The sequence below is a fragment of the Arctopsyche grandis genome, chromosome 5, assembly GCF_051622035.1.
Source record: "Arctopsyche grandis isolate Sample6627 chromosome 5, ASM5162203v2, whole genome shotgun sequence".
Lineage (NCBI taxonomy): Eukaryota > Metazoa > Arthropoda > Insecta > Trichoptera > Hydropsychidae > Arctopsyche > Arctopsyche grandis.
In genome coordinates, this window is record NC_135359.1 from 19,763,789 (window position 1) to 19,780,531 (window position 16,743).

Consider the following 16,743-nt stretch of genomic DNA (forward strand, 5'->3'; position numbering starts at 1 on the left):
CTGAAAGATGTCGGGTCTTAAAAATATTCAATATATTCAAATTTTACAGATATATAGTATGAATTTATGAAAAAAATATATACATATACATATATTATAAAAATGAGTTCACACTCGCAGCCTTTAAGCGTTTGTACAAAAAATGGTAAAAAATATCTAAATATGTAATGTGGACATTTACATAATTGTTGATTAAAGGCAATGGTGAAACAAATCACCCATTGTTTATGAGGATGTGATATTATATTCTTAAAACTTAGTAACTGAATACCCTATCAATATACAAAATACTTATTTTATAGAGTATAAATATAAAACAACTGTGTGACTATTTTTTACAATAAAACTGTAAAATAAAATTTAACTCAGAAATAGAGTATGTATGTATATCTTACATATATTCAATATTTACAATATGTATATTAAATAAAGCAGGTCAATGAAAACAAATAATTATTTTTATATTTAATTATAAAACGTGTAATACTCAAATGCAAATGAAAAATCTCACCAAGTGAAATTTATCAATTGAAAGCTTTTTCATTTTCAGTTTTAAATAAAACTACAAATAATGTAAGGTCAACTCAAGTTTGAACAAATTATATATAGAAATATCTTTCATGCAAACTTTAATAACTAGATGACAATGTTTCAATTACAAAAATAAATAATACTCATTCTTCCTCGATTTCCAATTCAGCCATTTTACATTGGATGATTAGTTGAGGTTCCAAATAAAATGAATGAAAATTTAAATCTAGAAATAGTTCTTGAAGGAATCGCCTTGCGTTGAGTCTGTACGTACTTTGAGACACAACTTTACAAATTTCCGAGTATAAACAAATACTTTGAAAAGCTTCTGGATATTTTTGTTTCAAACTTAATAATGCTTGTTTTGACTGCTTGTGCCACACTGGATTTCCCATTCTTTCTGTATGCTTTAAAATCTCTCCAACAACATTTGGATTGCTGTCAGACAATTTTGATAAATTTGAATCCAAACTTGCAGGACTACCACAAGAAATGTCAAGCGATGCATACGGTAAACTATTAGTAGGAGCAGGTGATTTTCCAAAAACCCCACCTTTGTTACTTCCACTACCAGAAGGTTTAGGACTTTCCATTCCTAAAAAATAAAAACCTATCAAAAGTCGCAAATGCCATACATTGTGATATAACGTTTTAATTTCAACAATAATCAGAATGAGAACTAGAAAATTTTATGCATAATTCATATTATTTTTTATTCATTATTTACTATATTAATTAAATTACTAGAATGGTTTAACATCTTAATTTACCTGCGAAAAAGGCTTCCCTTAAATCAGAAGTTTTCTTTATTTCAGAAACTGGTCTCAATCTTGAACAATGAAGACAGGTCAATTGATCATGTTTTGTATATCGATCCCGTGATCTACCTCTACCAATTCGACTAGAAGATTTCATTCCGTTTCCTGTTGATAAATCTGAGTAACTACTGTTAAAATTTGAATCATCGTTTTTCTTAACATTTGATTCTTGATGAAGATCTGAAATTATCCAAAGAAATCAATAAGCAATACAACAGTTTATTTGACCATATATGTCTCTGTGGGTGTTAATTGATATGTATTTACTTTGTACAATACTCGTATCAAATATACAATGTTTCTGTCCAGGAAGGCGCATTGAGGTTACCTGTTAGGCCTTCCTGGTATAGATAAAAAATAAATAATAAATATTTTCGATATAACAAGCCACTTACGTTCGAGTACTAAAATCATAGAATCATCCGCCAAGTAGTTTGTATCCGATAATTCTTCTGGTACATACTGAATTTTCCCTGGGAATATATCGAGTAGAGACTTTGGCATGCTAATACCCATGTAACATGGACCACGTGGAATATTACGAGAAGGTCGATTTGATCTATTACTTAGTATACGAGACCAAGTATTAGTAACATTTTCAATAAATTTTTCAGGTTCCGCATATTGTGATGAACTATTTAATTTAGATTCGGGAGCTGTTCCAATAGGTTTCCAATCATATTTAAGGAGGCTAAAATTAAAAGGAATTAATAATAAAAAAAAATATTCTTAGCATAATATAATTTTTTTCAACATTAAATACCTCATTCGAGTGTTTCTAGCCTCCGTTGTTTTACTTCGACCTTTTAAGGATACAAATGAAGATTTTTTCACATCTGAACCGAGAAAATTATTCAATTCATCGACGTTTGCATCACCATAGTTAGGCCTATTAAAATGGATAATAATTTAAATACATGCTTGATTATAAATAATTAAAAAACTGTGTTACGTGTAGATATTATATTAATGTGTCTTACCTACGATGACGACTCAGACATCGTAGTGTAGCATAGCCGAATAAATCGCGTTGACTCGGTGGAGAATTGGCATCATTACCTAGATAACCTAAAATATTTAAGGTAATTGGAATTTGTTTTACACACGTATTTTAAATTAAGACAAAAATAAAAATACTTTTCATACTTTGGAATGATATTCTCCTTTTGGATTCTTGTTTTCGATTAGGAATTGCTATCTTCATTGCAGATAAACTAGATGAACTAGGTATTGGACTAAGAGTTGAAAATCTATCACTGAAAAACATACCAAAAGTTTATAAAAGTCATTATTGCAGTTAAAATAAAAATTATAAAAATACACATACTTAAATATATGTTTTCCAAGAACCGAATCAGAGCTGCTGACACCCGACGTGCTTGATTCACTATTGTTTCTAACTCGACCCGAATCTAGCCACATGTCGTACGAGGTAAATCTATTACCCATTAATCTGTTATCGATCGAACTAAAATCCATCATCATCCCTCCCACATCACTTTTGTCATCACTTTTTATTTTATTAACAGTTTTAGATTCAGAAAGTGATCGTTGGTGTCTTCTTGATGGAACACAATAATGTTGTGGAAGTGTTAAGCACTTATATCGGTGAGGACTGTAATGATGAGGAGCACTACCAATCTCACTATCAATTATATCATTATTTTCTTCATCATATGCATCTTCGGTGATAGATTGAACAACTGTTGAAGAAGTAACTAATAATTTACCGGACGATAGTTTTAGATTTCCCGAATGGTTACTATCTGCAGTACTATGGTCAGTTTTATCAGAATTTTCACTGGTTTCAGTATCAATAGTGATTTTGTTATCAGTTTTAATTTGCTCATATAAATTTTGATAGATTTTGTCCTCGGAATCAGATTTTGTAAGCCAGTGTTCCTCAACTATTATTGGCCAACGTTCATGCCTAGTGTGACGTACACATAACCAACCTAAAATTAACATGCAATCAAATAAATAAAATGTTTAAAAAATAATATACTCGTTTTATTGCCTTGTGACATAGTATACCTAATTCGTGAAGAACATTGGCACCATCATATGTGCAGCCTATCAAACCAAGAACATAAAAAGCAGTTCCTCGTATAGAATACACTTGACAAGTTTGAGCCAATTTGACAATATCAGCAAAAACAGATTGATTTATCGGATTGGAACCAATTAATGATTCAATACCGGCAGTTGACGTTGCAATATGTCCACAAGCCCAGAGAGCCGATTTCACATCCATTATTTCTTGTTCTGTAGAACATAAGCCTTGATTTATTTTCTGAAAATATTTAGAAAAAGTTTTATATATTACGAAAAATCCAGCAAATAATACTGAGGAGCTTTCAATTGAAATCAACCAATGACAGGTAATTTAAAAATGTAAAGGATGTATGTAAAAACCAACAAACCTGAAAAAGTTTTGGTACATCGGCATATTGAAATATCATGGTGACGCCTTGATCGTGTATTACCAGCTGAGAATAAAGATGTGGGGGCAACGGTGTACCCCGGCAGGTGACAGCTTTTGCCGAACTATGACGTCGACTGTAATGCCCATCTTCAGATTTTTGCAATAATGTAAGGCAATCGTGAATTTCACCTTCCACTAACCTAGTATATCTATAAAAATAAGAGACATTATTTGTCAATATAATTTTTCACTAATTTTCAAAAAATCATTACGTAACACAAGAATAGTTAACCTGTAATTATATTGTTTCACCCAGTATCTGATTTGACGATGCACATAACCAGCATCAACTAATCTCTGGAACCCTATTGAAGTACTGGCAAAACGCACCCATAATAAATATCCTTTATCTCCCAAATCCTTCAGTCTAGGTTTCATACTTACAAGCTTATTTAAATACATCTGTAAATATAAAAATTTTGTAGTGTTTTCTATAAGCAAACATTTGTTTTCACAATCGCATATTATCCGTAGTACTTACCTTAACATTGCAAGCCTCATCTAATATATTTAGAGCACACAAAGATACAGCTTTCGATTCATCTCGTGCTTGCTTTATCAGTAACTCCAGCAACCATGAATCCATATCGGGACATTCTTCACATTTCCAATTTTCTGCACACCTGTCTGTAGCATTGATATCTCCAGCGCTAGCAGAAATATGATCCCATCTAGATGAAAAAGTCTCGGGCGGTGATTTGTATTGCTTGTTATTCATTTCACCTCCCTTTTGCCGTGCACGGATTAAAACATTTAAAAACTGCGTCGCATAAAGACGGGAAGATTCTAAATAGCACTGCAGAGTCTGAGCAAGAACTTGTCGGGGATAAGAATTCATCGAATAGTCAAGACTAGATATAACCAGTTTAACATAGCAGCTGTGATGAGTCGTTGTTGAAAGTTTTAATAAACTAAAAAATAAAAATAAAGTTGTACGAATTTATTGGTACAAAATATTTGTTTGACGATCACGATAAATATACCTTTCAAACAATCCAGTGTCTTTGAATATTCGCAAACCCTCTTTGGTAGAACAAAGTCGACCTATCAATAAAAAATACATCTGACACATTGTATTTGTCATATGCTGAGGACTGAATAAACAATCGTGAGCACTTCTTGCGATCATTATTGCGGCAACTTGAGACCGAATGTCAGTAAAGAGGAGAGTTAACATTCTTAACCCTTTGGACTGGAAAAAAAATAGTTTAATAAACACTCGAGGTGTGCAAATAAAAATATAAATAGCTTTCTAACCTCTTGCAATGAAAGTAGATAAGTAACAAGATCTAAAGCAGCGAGGACTTGATCTCGTGTATGTAATTGACTAGTTTGTTGAAAATCTGTGTGCGAAAATCGATTCGATGATGGTTTAAAATAATTCACCAGTTGTTCTATAAAGATGGCTTTATCAATACTCCATGTATCATTCTACAAACAACGATAAGTTAATTAATATTTAATATGTTAAAAGAAAACTAAAATGACATCAAAAAATTAGTAATAAGTATCATTTTATTTTCAAATCAAATGAAATGAGTTTTTAAATCGAAATTGATATATTATTTTGTAAGTAATCTATACCTTAAGAATTGCTCTAATAATGTTCCAATCCCACGGAAATCCCATTTTATTTTCTAGGACGTGAGAATCTTTGATTAAATTATCACCATCTTTAGGACTATCAAATAGAGTGGGAATTTTATTATTTTCTACCATTCTTTTAATAGCAGCACTAGTCCGATCACTAACACTTTTACTTTTGACTAAAACACTTTCATTTTTTTTGGTCAATTCACGTTGAGCACCGAAACTTCTTCTTTGAGCATGTTCCATTTCAAAATCGGCATCATTCAATAAATCCAAACTTTCATCTTGATATTTATAAATACTTTTGACCGGCTCTGATTTGGCTTTCGGCGATGAATAATTGGCGGCATTCTCGTCTCTTGGTGTTTCTTGTGGATTGCAAAATTGTAATATATGATCTAGAAAAAGGCTATTGGATGCAGGTCTCGATTTCAGAAGTGAATTCAGATTCTGTAAAGCTGCCACTGCAGCTAAAGCTTGTGGGTGTGTAGCCGATGCTCTCGAAAGTAATGTAGGCAGCGCAGGCGATATATTGCAAGTTTCTGGAGGCAACAATATATGTACGAGATGTAGTAATTGACCTAACAAAACAGTGGCACGCACGGAGATGAATGTATCACTGGTTATCATAACTTCCACAAGAGCATCAAGCAGTCCAACCTGTTTAATCGAAAAATATAAAATTATAAAATATAGATTGATATCACTTTTTTTTTTAATGAGTAAAAAAATATAGTTGAACAAACCTCCAAAAAACAATACAATAAAAGAGCTAAATGCAATTCTGTTAAATTAGGTCCGGTAGCGGAAAGATGAGGTAAAATTGATTTCCCTTCAGCAGCTACAAATCCTTCATTAAGACGCCATGAATTCTATATTTAAAAATGATTAAAAATTTAAATTAAGAATTCTTTAGAGCTAAAATAAATTCCAATGATTTAAATGACAATATCAAAGAAATATAAACCTGAAAATCAGACGGGTCAACAGCTGTTAAAGCGACAGACAGTTCATCAGTCCATTCCGGAATAGGAAGACCAAGTAATTCATAAAGTAATTCCAAAATAGCTTTCTATATAAATATTAAATAAATAAATTTAAATTTATTGTTATAAGAAACAATAATTCAATTGAAAATGACTGAATAAAATATACCCGAACTTCTAATTGATTCAGATATAATACATCAACAATAGCTCTGAAACCAGATTCATTAAGCGGATCACAAAAATGTAATAAACCTGGCCAACTTCTGAGAATCGAGAGTAACGATAGACGGCTACAAGTAAATCTCATTTCTCTTTCATCTCTATGAAGTAATAAAAATGTCAAGGTTAATTGAATGCACGACAACATTATCTACACACTTATAAGTCTATAAAACGGAATAAATTACCTATTTTTATCCATCCACCCATGCCTATAATGAAAATCGCAATAAGGTGCTGCAAGACAACGCAAGTCAACTTTTGCGGGCATTCTCGTTTTTGGATCATTCAATAAGTACAACAGCACTCCGCACAGTGATTCCGCAATTTGCGGAGTTTGACAATCCAAAATTGCACGTGTGATTGCAGTTACTCCACCAGTTTCAATAAACAGTGTAGGATTCAGTACACCTATAACATAACAAATACAAAATAAATTATCAAGACCAAAAACACAACTTTAACGAAAATAATTTTAAAAAATTTAACCCAATTCGCAAAGTGCAGCTAAATATGCTCTCATCATTCTGTCTTTATCATCAGGTGAAGCGCTGGGAACGGCGACAAGAGCTCGAGCGATAGCTGCCTCACAATGACTAGGACCGAGCCGTATCAATCTTCTAACCACTCGTAACGCTTGAATTCGTTCCATTTCATTGCGTAATACAACATCTAAGGATCTAAAATAAACGAATCAACATGAATATACATAGTTCTACTAGAAGTAGCCCACATGATAATTCTTTCAATATGTTAATGTTTTCGAACAATTAGTAGTAACAATTTAGTAATATTATAGTAAGCAGCTGCAGCTGTATAAATTAAATATATTGTTGCCTATTATTATTTTTGCCTTTATATTCCACGAAAAGATTTATGAAGTTACATATGACAAAAAGTAAGTAGATTAGTTCCATTACACATGTCTAATTACACCGAGCAATGCAACGCGTTTTTTTTTTACTTACAGGAGCGGATATTAATCAATCGTTAATAAGTTTAACCCACTAAATTTGAATATGACAATGATTTTGTTGGTTTCCTCTCGTTTATGAGATGCGATATAAGCGTTTGAAAAAATGGGCATTTTTACAGATTTTTGGCTTTTGTAATCTTTTACTCAATCTAGTATTGCAGTACCTAAAGTGAGTATTGGAATCAATATCCAGATGTTTATTCTTTTGGTTACGATTTTTTATTGCTTTCCACAGGGGCCAGTTTTCTCTACGTTTACAAAGATTGGTTTTCAATCTCAATATTTATTTATTTTTATCTGAACGTACTAATTCGAGCGGTAAATGATTTTAAATTACATTATGAAATATTCTAAGTGAGTGAGACCAAACCATGCGCCAAAGTAGGACTTTATTCTTCATTTCGCTTTTGCATCATGAATAGTCATCAAAATTAGCATTTTTTAACTCAATTTAAAATCATTTAAGACTCGAATATTAAAAATGTATATTGAGATTGAAAACCATATCCTTATAAATGTAGTAAAATATAAAAAATAATGTTTAAGAAAAAATATTTGACTTTTAAAATTCGCTAGATAATTAATTATGAGTATTTTAAAGCAATAAAAAATCACAATCAATAGAATAAGCATCTAACGATTGATTCTAATACTCACTTTTGGCATAGCAATACTAGATTTTGAGTTAAAGACTGTATAGGTAAAATATCTGTAAAAATTGAGCATATTTTTAAACGCTTATATCTCATAAATGGGAAGAAACCAACAAAAATCATTATCATATTCGAATTCAGTGGGTCGAGCTTAGTTTATTAGTCTCCGCTCCGGTATTTTTTTTTTGTTGTTCAATGTTATTTGTTACTAATAAAAGGAAACTTACCTAGTGACTAAATAAGGTAGTCGCAATGAATTGAAAGCGATAATATCGGCTTCCGTCTGTAAGACATATCGTACGGCCCGTAAAGTTCCAGCACGCACGTGAGTCATCTCATGGACCAGGTTAATTCTTAAGCTGTTGTACAAAAAGAATAAGCACATATAAAAAAGTGCACTTAAAAGTAAATTCAAATCGTTAAAAGTAGATACATAAATACACGTGGTGACGATCAACCATCCTACGATTGTTTTCATAGGAAAATCAGATACACTCTATAACCACTCGTGTAACAATACATACAAATACGATGGCTGACCGTCTGAGCACACTGCAGTGTGAATTCTTACTAACCAACATAACAATTCTTCAGCTGCGAACCCCAATTTTTTTCTCGTTTCATCTTTGGATAGTAGTTTTACTAAAGCATTAAGATAGGAAAGTCTTTTATTATCGGAAACTATTGTCTTTGTCATATTTTTTGAATTGGGAGACTCTTCGACGGTCACCGGTGGCTCACTAGGAGTTGAAATTTCATACACTACACCATACGGAGCGCAAAGCCCCCGTAGAATATCACAGGTGTTTTGTTTGGGGCTTTTACTGTCGTCTAGTTCGTATGTGTCTTCATCGCATCCTAAACGGCCTACAACCATAAAACAAAATTAAGTATGAAAAAAACGATACATTTTTGTATATAATCAATTATCAATCCCTCAAATCATCAAGGATCAATCCCTGAAAATAGAGCAATATAATGTATTTCTATAGGTAAACAGATTATTCCGCAAAAAGCGAGTTCTCGTTAGTACAATATTTCGCCTGAGCCTGATTGATGGAGTTTTTGGGAGCTAGATGTTCTGTGATCGAGAATAATCACTGAACCATTTCTATAACAGACATGTCTTCATCAATTTTCTTACACTCTTCGTTTTTTTTCTTCTATTCATGTCAAAAGGAAAGCAATCCTGAACTTGTACTACATAATAGCAACAACTTATTTGACATTTATTTTGTTTTTACACAGATATACATACATGTATAAGGAAGGCCTAACAGGTAGACCCCAATGTGCCTTCCTAGACAATTGATTGCAAATATTGCAGCATTTTTATTACATAAATCGCTGTATTTTGAGGCTGAAGAACACAAAATTAACAATTAATTAATTCATCCATAGGGACATCTATGGATTTAGACTTGTACATAAATTTTTACATATTGTACATAAATCAAATTCAGATATTTGTGACAACGGGTAGGATGATTTTTGCCAATTTGATGGAGGAACCGTTTCAACACTGAAATCAGACAAATTGGCAAACTCTGATAAGAAACGATCGACTTCATAATAGTCACAAATATCCAAATCTGACCAGCAGTATTAAAGATTCCCACGGGATCGAACCCGGTAAGCTCTCGGTGCTAAACATAAACGCAATCACCGAGCCATAAGATAACTTTCAAAATGCAAGAAAACTTCATTAATTTCCTCTACATTTAACGAGTCAACTTCTTCTTATTTTATATTTTGAATCCATTTATATACGACTTATACATAGATGAATAAGAAAACGGTTCTGAGCGAATTGTACCAAAGTATGAAAGTTGAAGGCTCCCAACACATGAACAACACAGAACGATAAACAAATCAACCGGTGGTATACAATGGATAGGTTTTATTGTAGTATGGGTCAAAATGAATCCAACACAATTGACTAGTGAGGTGTTATTGATAGTGTAATATGGTTTCGTATTAGACAGTTGACAAACGTCAATGTTGTTGTTGTACCATAACCTGCAGTGGACCATGCAAGGCATGTAATGTGAGGGGGTGGGAGGGCGAAGAGGCAGATGCTTGGAGACGTTCAGGGTGAGGATGAAGGTGTGGGGTGTGGGGTGTGAGGAGTGTGTGTGTGTGTGTGTTACCTTTATTTCGACGAGGCCTGAGGCTGCGCCTTCCCAGCATCCAGCTGGCGGCCATGTCTCCTGTCTCCCGTCTCCCGTCTGGTCGGAAGCGGAAGTGGAGGCGGAAACGCAGGGAAGACGCGAGTGGAGAGTGTGAGGGGTGAGGGGTGAGGTGGTGTGAGGTGGATCCTCGTGACGAGGAGAGCCGCACGCCGCGAAGGTTAGGCCGCCGCGACTGCGCTCTCGGGCTCCGACTCCGACTCCTACTCCAACCCCGACTCCGACTCCAACTCTACTACCCCCACTCCACACCCACTCTCCTAATGCCTGCCGTTCACACACGGACGCGCTAATCATAACCCCATACACGCTCCAGCTCCGCACTGCATTCTCCACAATCCAGAGCAATCCACTAGTATTTATTTGTTACTAGTGTTGTGCCCGTTGAAATTTCAACGGGTGGTTTCGCAAACATGAAGTTACAATACGTATAGTAATAATTAATAGGAATTGGCACTTAAACAAAAATTGGGAATTGGAACTGTAAGGCAGGGAAGGTATGTTGACCGTATCCCGACCCAACGAAACACATTGTAGGCATATAGTACAACTGAAATGATCTCATCAGGTCACTGCGACACATATCCAGGAAAGTCATTAACGCATGGCACACGCTCGCCTCGTCAAAAGGTCGACACGTGTTTCTATACACGTATCTGGGAAACAAAGGAAGAACACACTGAACCCATAAAAACTACGAACTACGTCCAGGCGTATGAACCCATAAAACCACGCTCGCAGCATAACTAGGGCAGCGCGAGTACCAAGAACAAAAGATGTGCACACGACACACTTCAACCCAAAACGTTTATAAAGCAACGCAGCAACCTCCACCGGCAGAGTGAGCCTCTAGAGTTCAACTAGATCACATCTCCGAAGAAACCTCTTCGTACATACAATTACCATTGTACCAATTGAACGCAAATAAACGATCCTCTTTCAAACTACACAACACGTGTTTCGTTAGACCGGGATACGGTCAACATACCTTCCCTGTCTTACAACATGTTGTGTAGTTTGTAAGAGGATCGTTTATTTTTGTTCAATTGTTACAATGGTTATTGTATGTACGAAGAGGTTGAGCTTCGGAGAAGTGGGCTGGTTGAACTCCAGAGGTTCACTCTGGTGTTGGGAGCTGGTGCGTCGCTTTATATACGTTCTGGCTTGAAGCATGCCGTGTGCAGATGCGTTGTCTTCGTTTCCAGGACACGTGTGTTGGATAAACGTGTTGACCTGTTTTCGAGGCACGTGTCTTCGGTACGCGTGTGGTTTATAGCTATGGGGTCAGCGCTAGGACGTCGTTCATTTAAGAATGCAGTTGCCTGATGACATCGCTGTTGGGTTTCGTTCGTTGATGAACTCTTTCTTCTGGAATGGTTGAAGTGGACGTTGCCCCTGAGTTATGCATGTTTGTACAGGATCGATGATGAGATCACTGGTTTTGATTCGTAATAGCACAAGTTGTGCTATATTCTTACAGAACTGAAACATGGATCGGTATCCGGAACTCAAAATGCAGTCCGTATCCGAAACAAAATTTGACGCGGGTCGTTTGAGAGTGAGAAATAGGTTTAAGGTCAGTGCTTGCGGTTAGCTCTGATCGTATCGGTAACGGGGTGAGGGGTAGTTTCTTTTGGCCGGTCGTTTATGTACTTATGTATTTTATTTTATCGTTTCGCTTCTTAAAATATCGCAATATTTTCGGGTCTACCTTAAAATGTTGAAAATTAAAATTATTGTATAATTTTTACAAGGTTTTTATTATCAAATTTTGGTTCGGTGATTACTGGTCACAAATTACTCGTCACAAAGTCACTAAAATCTCTATAACGGAACATCTGGCAGCCGAAAAGTCCATCATACTAACGATAACTATCATAGTAACGAGAACTTGAGTGCCAAATATTGTGTATTCGCAATTTTCGTTGCAAAAATTGTCTTTGTGACCACCCCAATGTGACGAATAGTCCAATTACCCAAATTTTAGTGGTTAAATCAAACGTTCTACTGAAGTAAATGCAAGCATACATTTTTCGAATTATAGAGGTTTTGCATTTTTAGTGTTGCCACATTGTTACTATAGTTGACGTTCTGTCAGTGAGGTGGATGCGCTTCATAGTTGGCGTTGATATTTGGTAGTTGTATTGATCAATCGCCAAGATGACCGGAAGACCAGAAGATCATCGTCGTAAGTGGGATCGCGATGAGTTTGAGCGACTGGCAGCTGATAGGCTTCGTGAGGAACTCGAACTCGAAGAGAACAAATCCAAAAAAGGTAAGCACACTCCTACTCTGTTTACTTTTCCACTTTTGTTAACATGTTTTTAATTATTTGCTCGCCTTTTTTACAGGACCTCCCGTGAAAAGAGAGCTTTTAAAGCAGCGAGATTATAAGGTAGATCTTGACTCCCGACTAGGAAAAAGTGTCGTTATCAATAAAAATACACCAACTTCACATTCCGGAGGATATTATTGTAATGTTTGTGACTGTGTTGTTAAAGACTCTATCAATTTCTTAGATCATATCAATGGTAAAAAACATCAACGCAATCTTGGTATGTCAATGAAAGTTGAGCGCAGCAGCCTTGATCAGGTGTGTATTCAAATAATGTGACTTATATTTTGAAAATTTAAACTTATGACTATTTTAACTTTTATATTTATTTCAGGTGAAAGCTCGTTTTCAATCGAATAAAAAAAAGCTAGAAGAAAAGCAAAAAGATTATGAGTTAGAAGGTAGATTACAGGAAGCTGCTGAAGAAGAACAGAGATTAAAGGAACACCGTCGAGAGAGGCGAAAAGACAGAAAACGAAAATTGCAAGAAGATGACCTCGATGACGATGTTTCTAGTGGGAAAACCAATCCAGATATCGCTCAAATTATGGGATTCTCTGGATTCGGGGGTTCAAAAAAATAGTGTTTTCTTGTTTATTTATGTTCTACTCGGTGGAGTGATTATCGTTATTTGATAAGCATCATTTTTGATGTTTTGTGATGGATAAATAATTCAGATAGTTACAGCGTAATAACAAACTTATAATAGTGAAGTTTAATGGCGATATGTATATTATATATTTCTAAATATTCTTTCTTGAATATTTACATAAAATTTCGATGTCAATTTGTTAATATTTTTACGAGTCCAATAAAAATAATTATCTGTAAATGTTTTTTTTTATTGTATTATTGTGAAAAAAATTTAAATTGGAAAATCCTATCAAATTAAATTTATTTCTGTTGTTGTGAATCCCTTATTGTTGATCTCTAAATTGGTTCAAATGATGGAATTGATTTTTTTTTCATTTTTGGCAGAAAACGTAATCCCATGAACAGTGAACAGTTTATCAATGGGTTTTCACAATGACACATCTGAATGTGTCAAAAGGTATTGAATGTGCTGCGTTCAGCCATCCGTAAAAATTACCTTTTCATTGTGGTACATTTTGAAGGTCATGACTAAACATCACTTCACAATAGCGGCATTTGAATATCTAGTCATGGTATTTATCTGAATATTTTGTAATTATCTACATATATATACTCATGATTGCAAATCTTTTGCAAATAAACACCCATATTACAAAACTTCTCAACTACATATATTCAAAATTGATTAAAACGCGTTGGATGGAATTTAGAGACTAAGAAGTACTTCATCAAGTGTAATGATGTTTGCTAGTGAATATAAAAGTTTTATGAAAATAAATAATTATTTGATAAATATCTAATAGCACAAACTTTTATAAGAGCTCGTGCAATTATGAAGAAAAACAAATACGGGCAGTGTAATATAAATTCTTGTTTATCATATTGCTTTATTAAAAATATTTTTAAGCTCGATGATGAGGTCTACCCAATCAGACAAAAACTGAGCAAAAAAAAACTAATGGAGCGGAGACTAATCAATCTTTACTAAGTTTGACTCACTAAATTCGAATATGACAATGATTTTTGTCGGCTTGCTCTCGTTTAAGAGATATGAGCGTTTAAAAAATGGCCAATTTTTACATATTTTTGGCTTTTGCAATCTTTTATTCAAACTCTAGTATTGCTGTGACAAAAGTGAGTATTGGAATCAATAATCAGATGTTTTTTGGTGTCGTTTAAGCGTGCTGTCTACCTGCTTGCAATCTACCATGATTTGGCGTGCGGTCTACATTACATTGACCCGGTTACAGGAGTACATACTCAGGGTATTGAAAGATCGTGGTTAGATGCTAAGATCAAGATAATGAAAAAGATGAGGGGTATTAGACCAGAAATGCTGCAATCACATTTAGATGAATACTGTTGGCGCTTCAAGAACAAGGATGTTCCAGACCTTTTCGTCAAATTTCTTAAAGACATTGCTACTGTTTACCGATAATAAAATAAGATGACTATATCAAATAATATGAAGATGACGATTTTTTTTATTTTATTACTTTTTACACTAATATAACATAATAATTAAAAAACTGTTTTTATTTCAAACGTTCCTGTTTTTTTTCATTGTCCTTAATGACATTACTGCTTTTAATTATTAAACAACAATTGATGTTTGTAATAAAAAATAATAAAGTATTAACCCTGTATTTATATCTTCAAAAATGAGTAGGTAGACGGCATGCTAAACCGGCACTTGTTTTTTTATATTGATGGTGAATTTTTATTGCTTTGAAATACTTATAATTTATTATCTTAATTTAAATTTTAAGTCAAAAATATACTTTTGTTTTTACACATTTTTTTCGTAATATTATACTATGAGCTAATTTTGCTAATTTTTCACTTAACCACGTTTATAAGGATTGGTTTTTTTTTAATGTCAATATCTTTTATTTTATCGAAAAGTACTAATTCAAGCGGTAAATGATTAATCGACACGATCGACTTAAGAGTCACAAATGTCCGAGTCTGACCAGCAGCACTACAGAAATACTTTCAAATTAGTTATTTTCGATCAAGGTCAAACCAGGGCTTGAACCCAGAAGCCTCTTGGTGCTTAATATTAACGCAACCACCAAGCTATGAATTTAGCCTGATTAGAACATAACTACTTATTTTCATTGTCAAAGGTGACCCAACATTGATTGGGTAGTTAGGTGGTGTGATCGTTTTAAAATAGTTATGTACACCAAAATTAATATATGTACTTTACCTTCTATATACATATATTATAAATACGTATTTTAAACAAAAATATTACATTTTCATCTGGTTATTCCTATTACTGCATCCTATATGAGGACTTTCAAACTTTGAACCAACATACATACTTACATACATGTACATATTAATGTCTACTTCATAAAAAAAAAATTCAATTATTTATAGGCTTTTGGAAAACGCTGACATGTTCCATTGTCAGGTTTATATAAATAGTGATTTCAATGTCAAAACTCTTTCAGTCGTTTAAAAATATGGAGCACGCTAGGAGGTGGCTGTGGACAATGTTGGTTATTTTATGTTATCTTTCGATATCATATGTGAGTACTTATTAAATTTATTTTTTACTTACAATATATACACTTAAATAATATACAAATTCATATATATTTATATATGCATGTATAATATGTACATATTATAGGGATCCCATTTGAAAATATCCAAAAGAGAAACTCCAAAAGTCCAAGAAATCGGTATGGAATATTGTATTCAAATACATCAAATGAAGTATGAAAACAAATAAGTTAATTATTTTAGGAACTAATGTGAATCCTGCTGATCCATACAAAAACCGCGAGTCGATGCAACTTTTTACACGTCTGATAAGAAATAATCGTCAAACGGAGTTAATGGATCTTGAAGCGACGAAAACTTCATCTTATGATGAAATACCAGATGAGGAAGAGGAGAGCTTCTGGGGTAAAGTGGCTAGAGTATGTCTGAATTTGTTGAAAAAATTTTTAAGTTGGATGAATAATTAATTCTTCACACAAATAAATCTATAATAATAAAATAATTCCACATACGTATGTTTAATAATTATTTATTGTCTAAAATATATCAGTCATGTAATGAGAAAATATATGTAAATAAAATACTTTCTTCCGTGTGCTAACGTTCCTTCAATGTTTTTATTTTATTTTTTTACACAAAAGTTTTTCTGGTACCGCTAAAGGATTATACACAACCGATGATAATAACGCACTTAAGGCTTGAGATGTCGTTGACGATGTAGCTATTTCAGGTTTGATTATGTTTGGAAAGATTCGAGTTATATTTTCAAGATAATTAACATCTTCAGAATTGGAACTTTCTTTCAATCTTAAATTCAAATTCAGCAGCGAGTATACCAACAACTCTC

General features: G+C 33.7%; 3 protein-coding genes across 3 annotated transcripts; 2 read left to right on the forward strand and 1 right to left on the reverse strand.

Moving 5' to 3' along the window:
* Positions 1-547: 547 nt before the first annotated feature.
* On the reverse strand, positions 548-10,712 carry rictor (rapamycin-insensitive companion of Tor). The gene is made up of 22 exons (XM_077431641.1): positions 10,412-10,712; positions 8,837-9,128; positions 8,489-8,620; positions 7,122-7,312; positions 6,821-7,043; positions 6,580-6,733; positions 6,392-6,496; positions 6,171-6,296; positions 5,419-6,084; positions 5,092-5,265; positions 4,818-5,026; positions 4,316-4,745; positions 4,067-4,236; positions 3,773-3,983; positions 3,384-3,642; positions 2,677-3,304; positions 2,496-2,605; positions 2,330-2,417; positions 2,113-2,238; positions 1,745-2,040; positions 1,302-1,529; positions 548-1,126 (listed from the first exon to the last, which is right to left on the reverse strand). The coding sequence occupies exons 1-22, from the start codon at positions 10,464-10,466 to the stop codon at positions 675-677; spliced, it is 5,325 nt and encodes a 1,774-aa protein (XP_077287767.1). The 5' UTR covers positions 10,467-10,712; the 3' UTR covers positions 548-674.
* Positions 10,713-11,929: 1,217 nt separating this feature from the next.
* LOC143911591 (zinc finger matrin-type protein 2) lies at positions 11,930-13,666 on the forward strand. Its single transcript, XM_077430547.1, has 3 exons — positions 11,930-12,725; positions 12,802-13,043; positions 13,120-13,666. The coding sequence occupies exons 1-3, from the start codon at positions 12,611-12,613 to the stop codon at positions 13,366-13,368; spliced, it is 606 nt and encodes a 201-aa protein (XP_077286673.1). The 5' UTR covers positions 11,930-12,610; the 3' UTR covers positions 13,369-13,666.
* Positions 13,667-15,831: 2,165 nt separating this feature from the next.
* LOC143912183 (uncharacterized) lies at positions 15,832-16,400 on the forward strand. Its single transcript, XM_077431421.1, has 3 exons — positions 15,832-15,919; positions 16,024-16,075; positions 16,140-16,400. The coding sequence occupies exons 1-3, from the start codon at positions 15,854-15,856 to the stop codon at positions 16,361-16,363; spliced, it is 342 nt and encodes a 113-aa protein (XP_077287547.1). The 5' UTR covers positions 15,832-15,853; the 3' UTR covers positions 16,364-16,400.
* Positions 16,401-16,743: the final 343 nt, after the last annotated feature.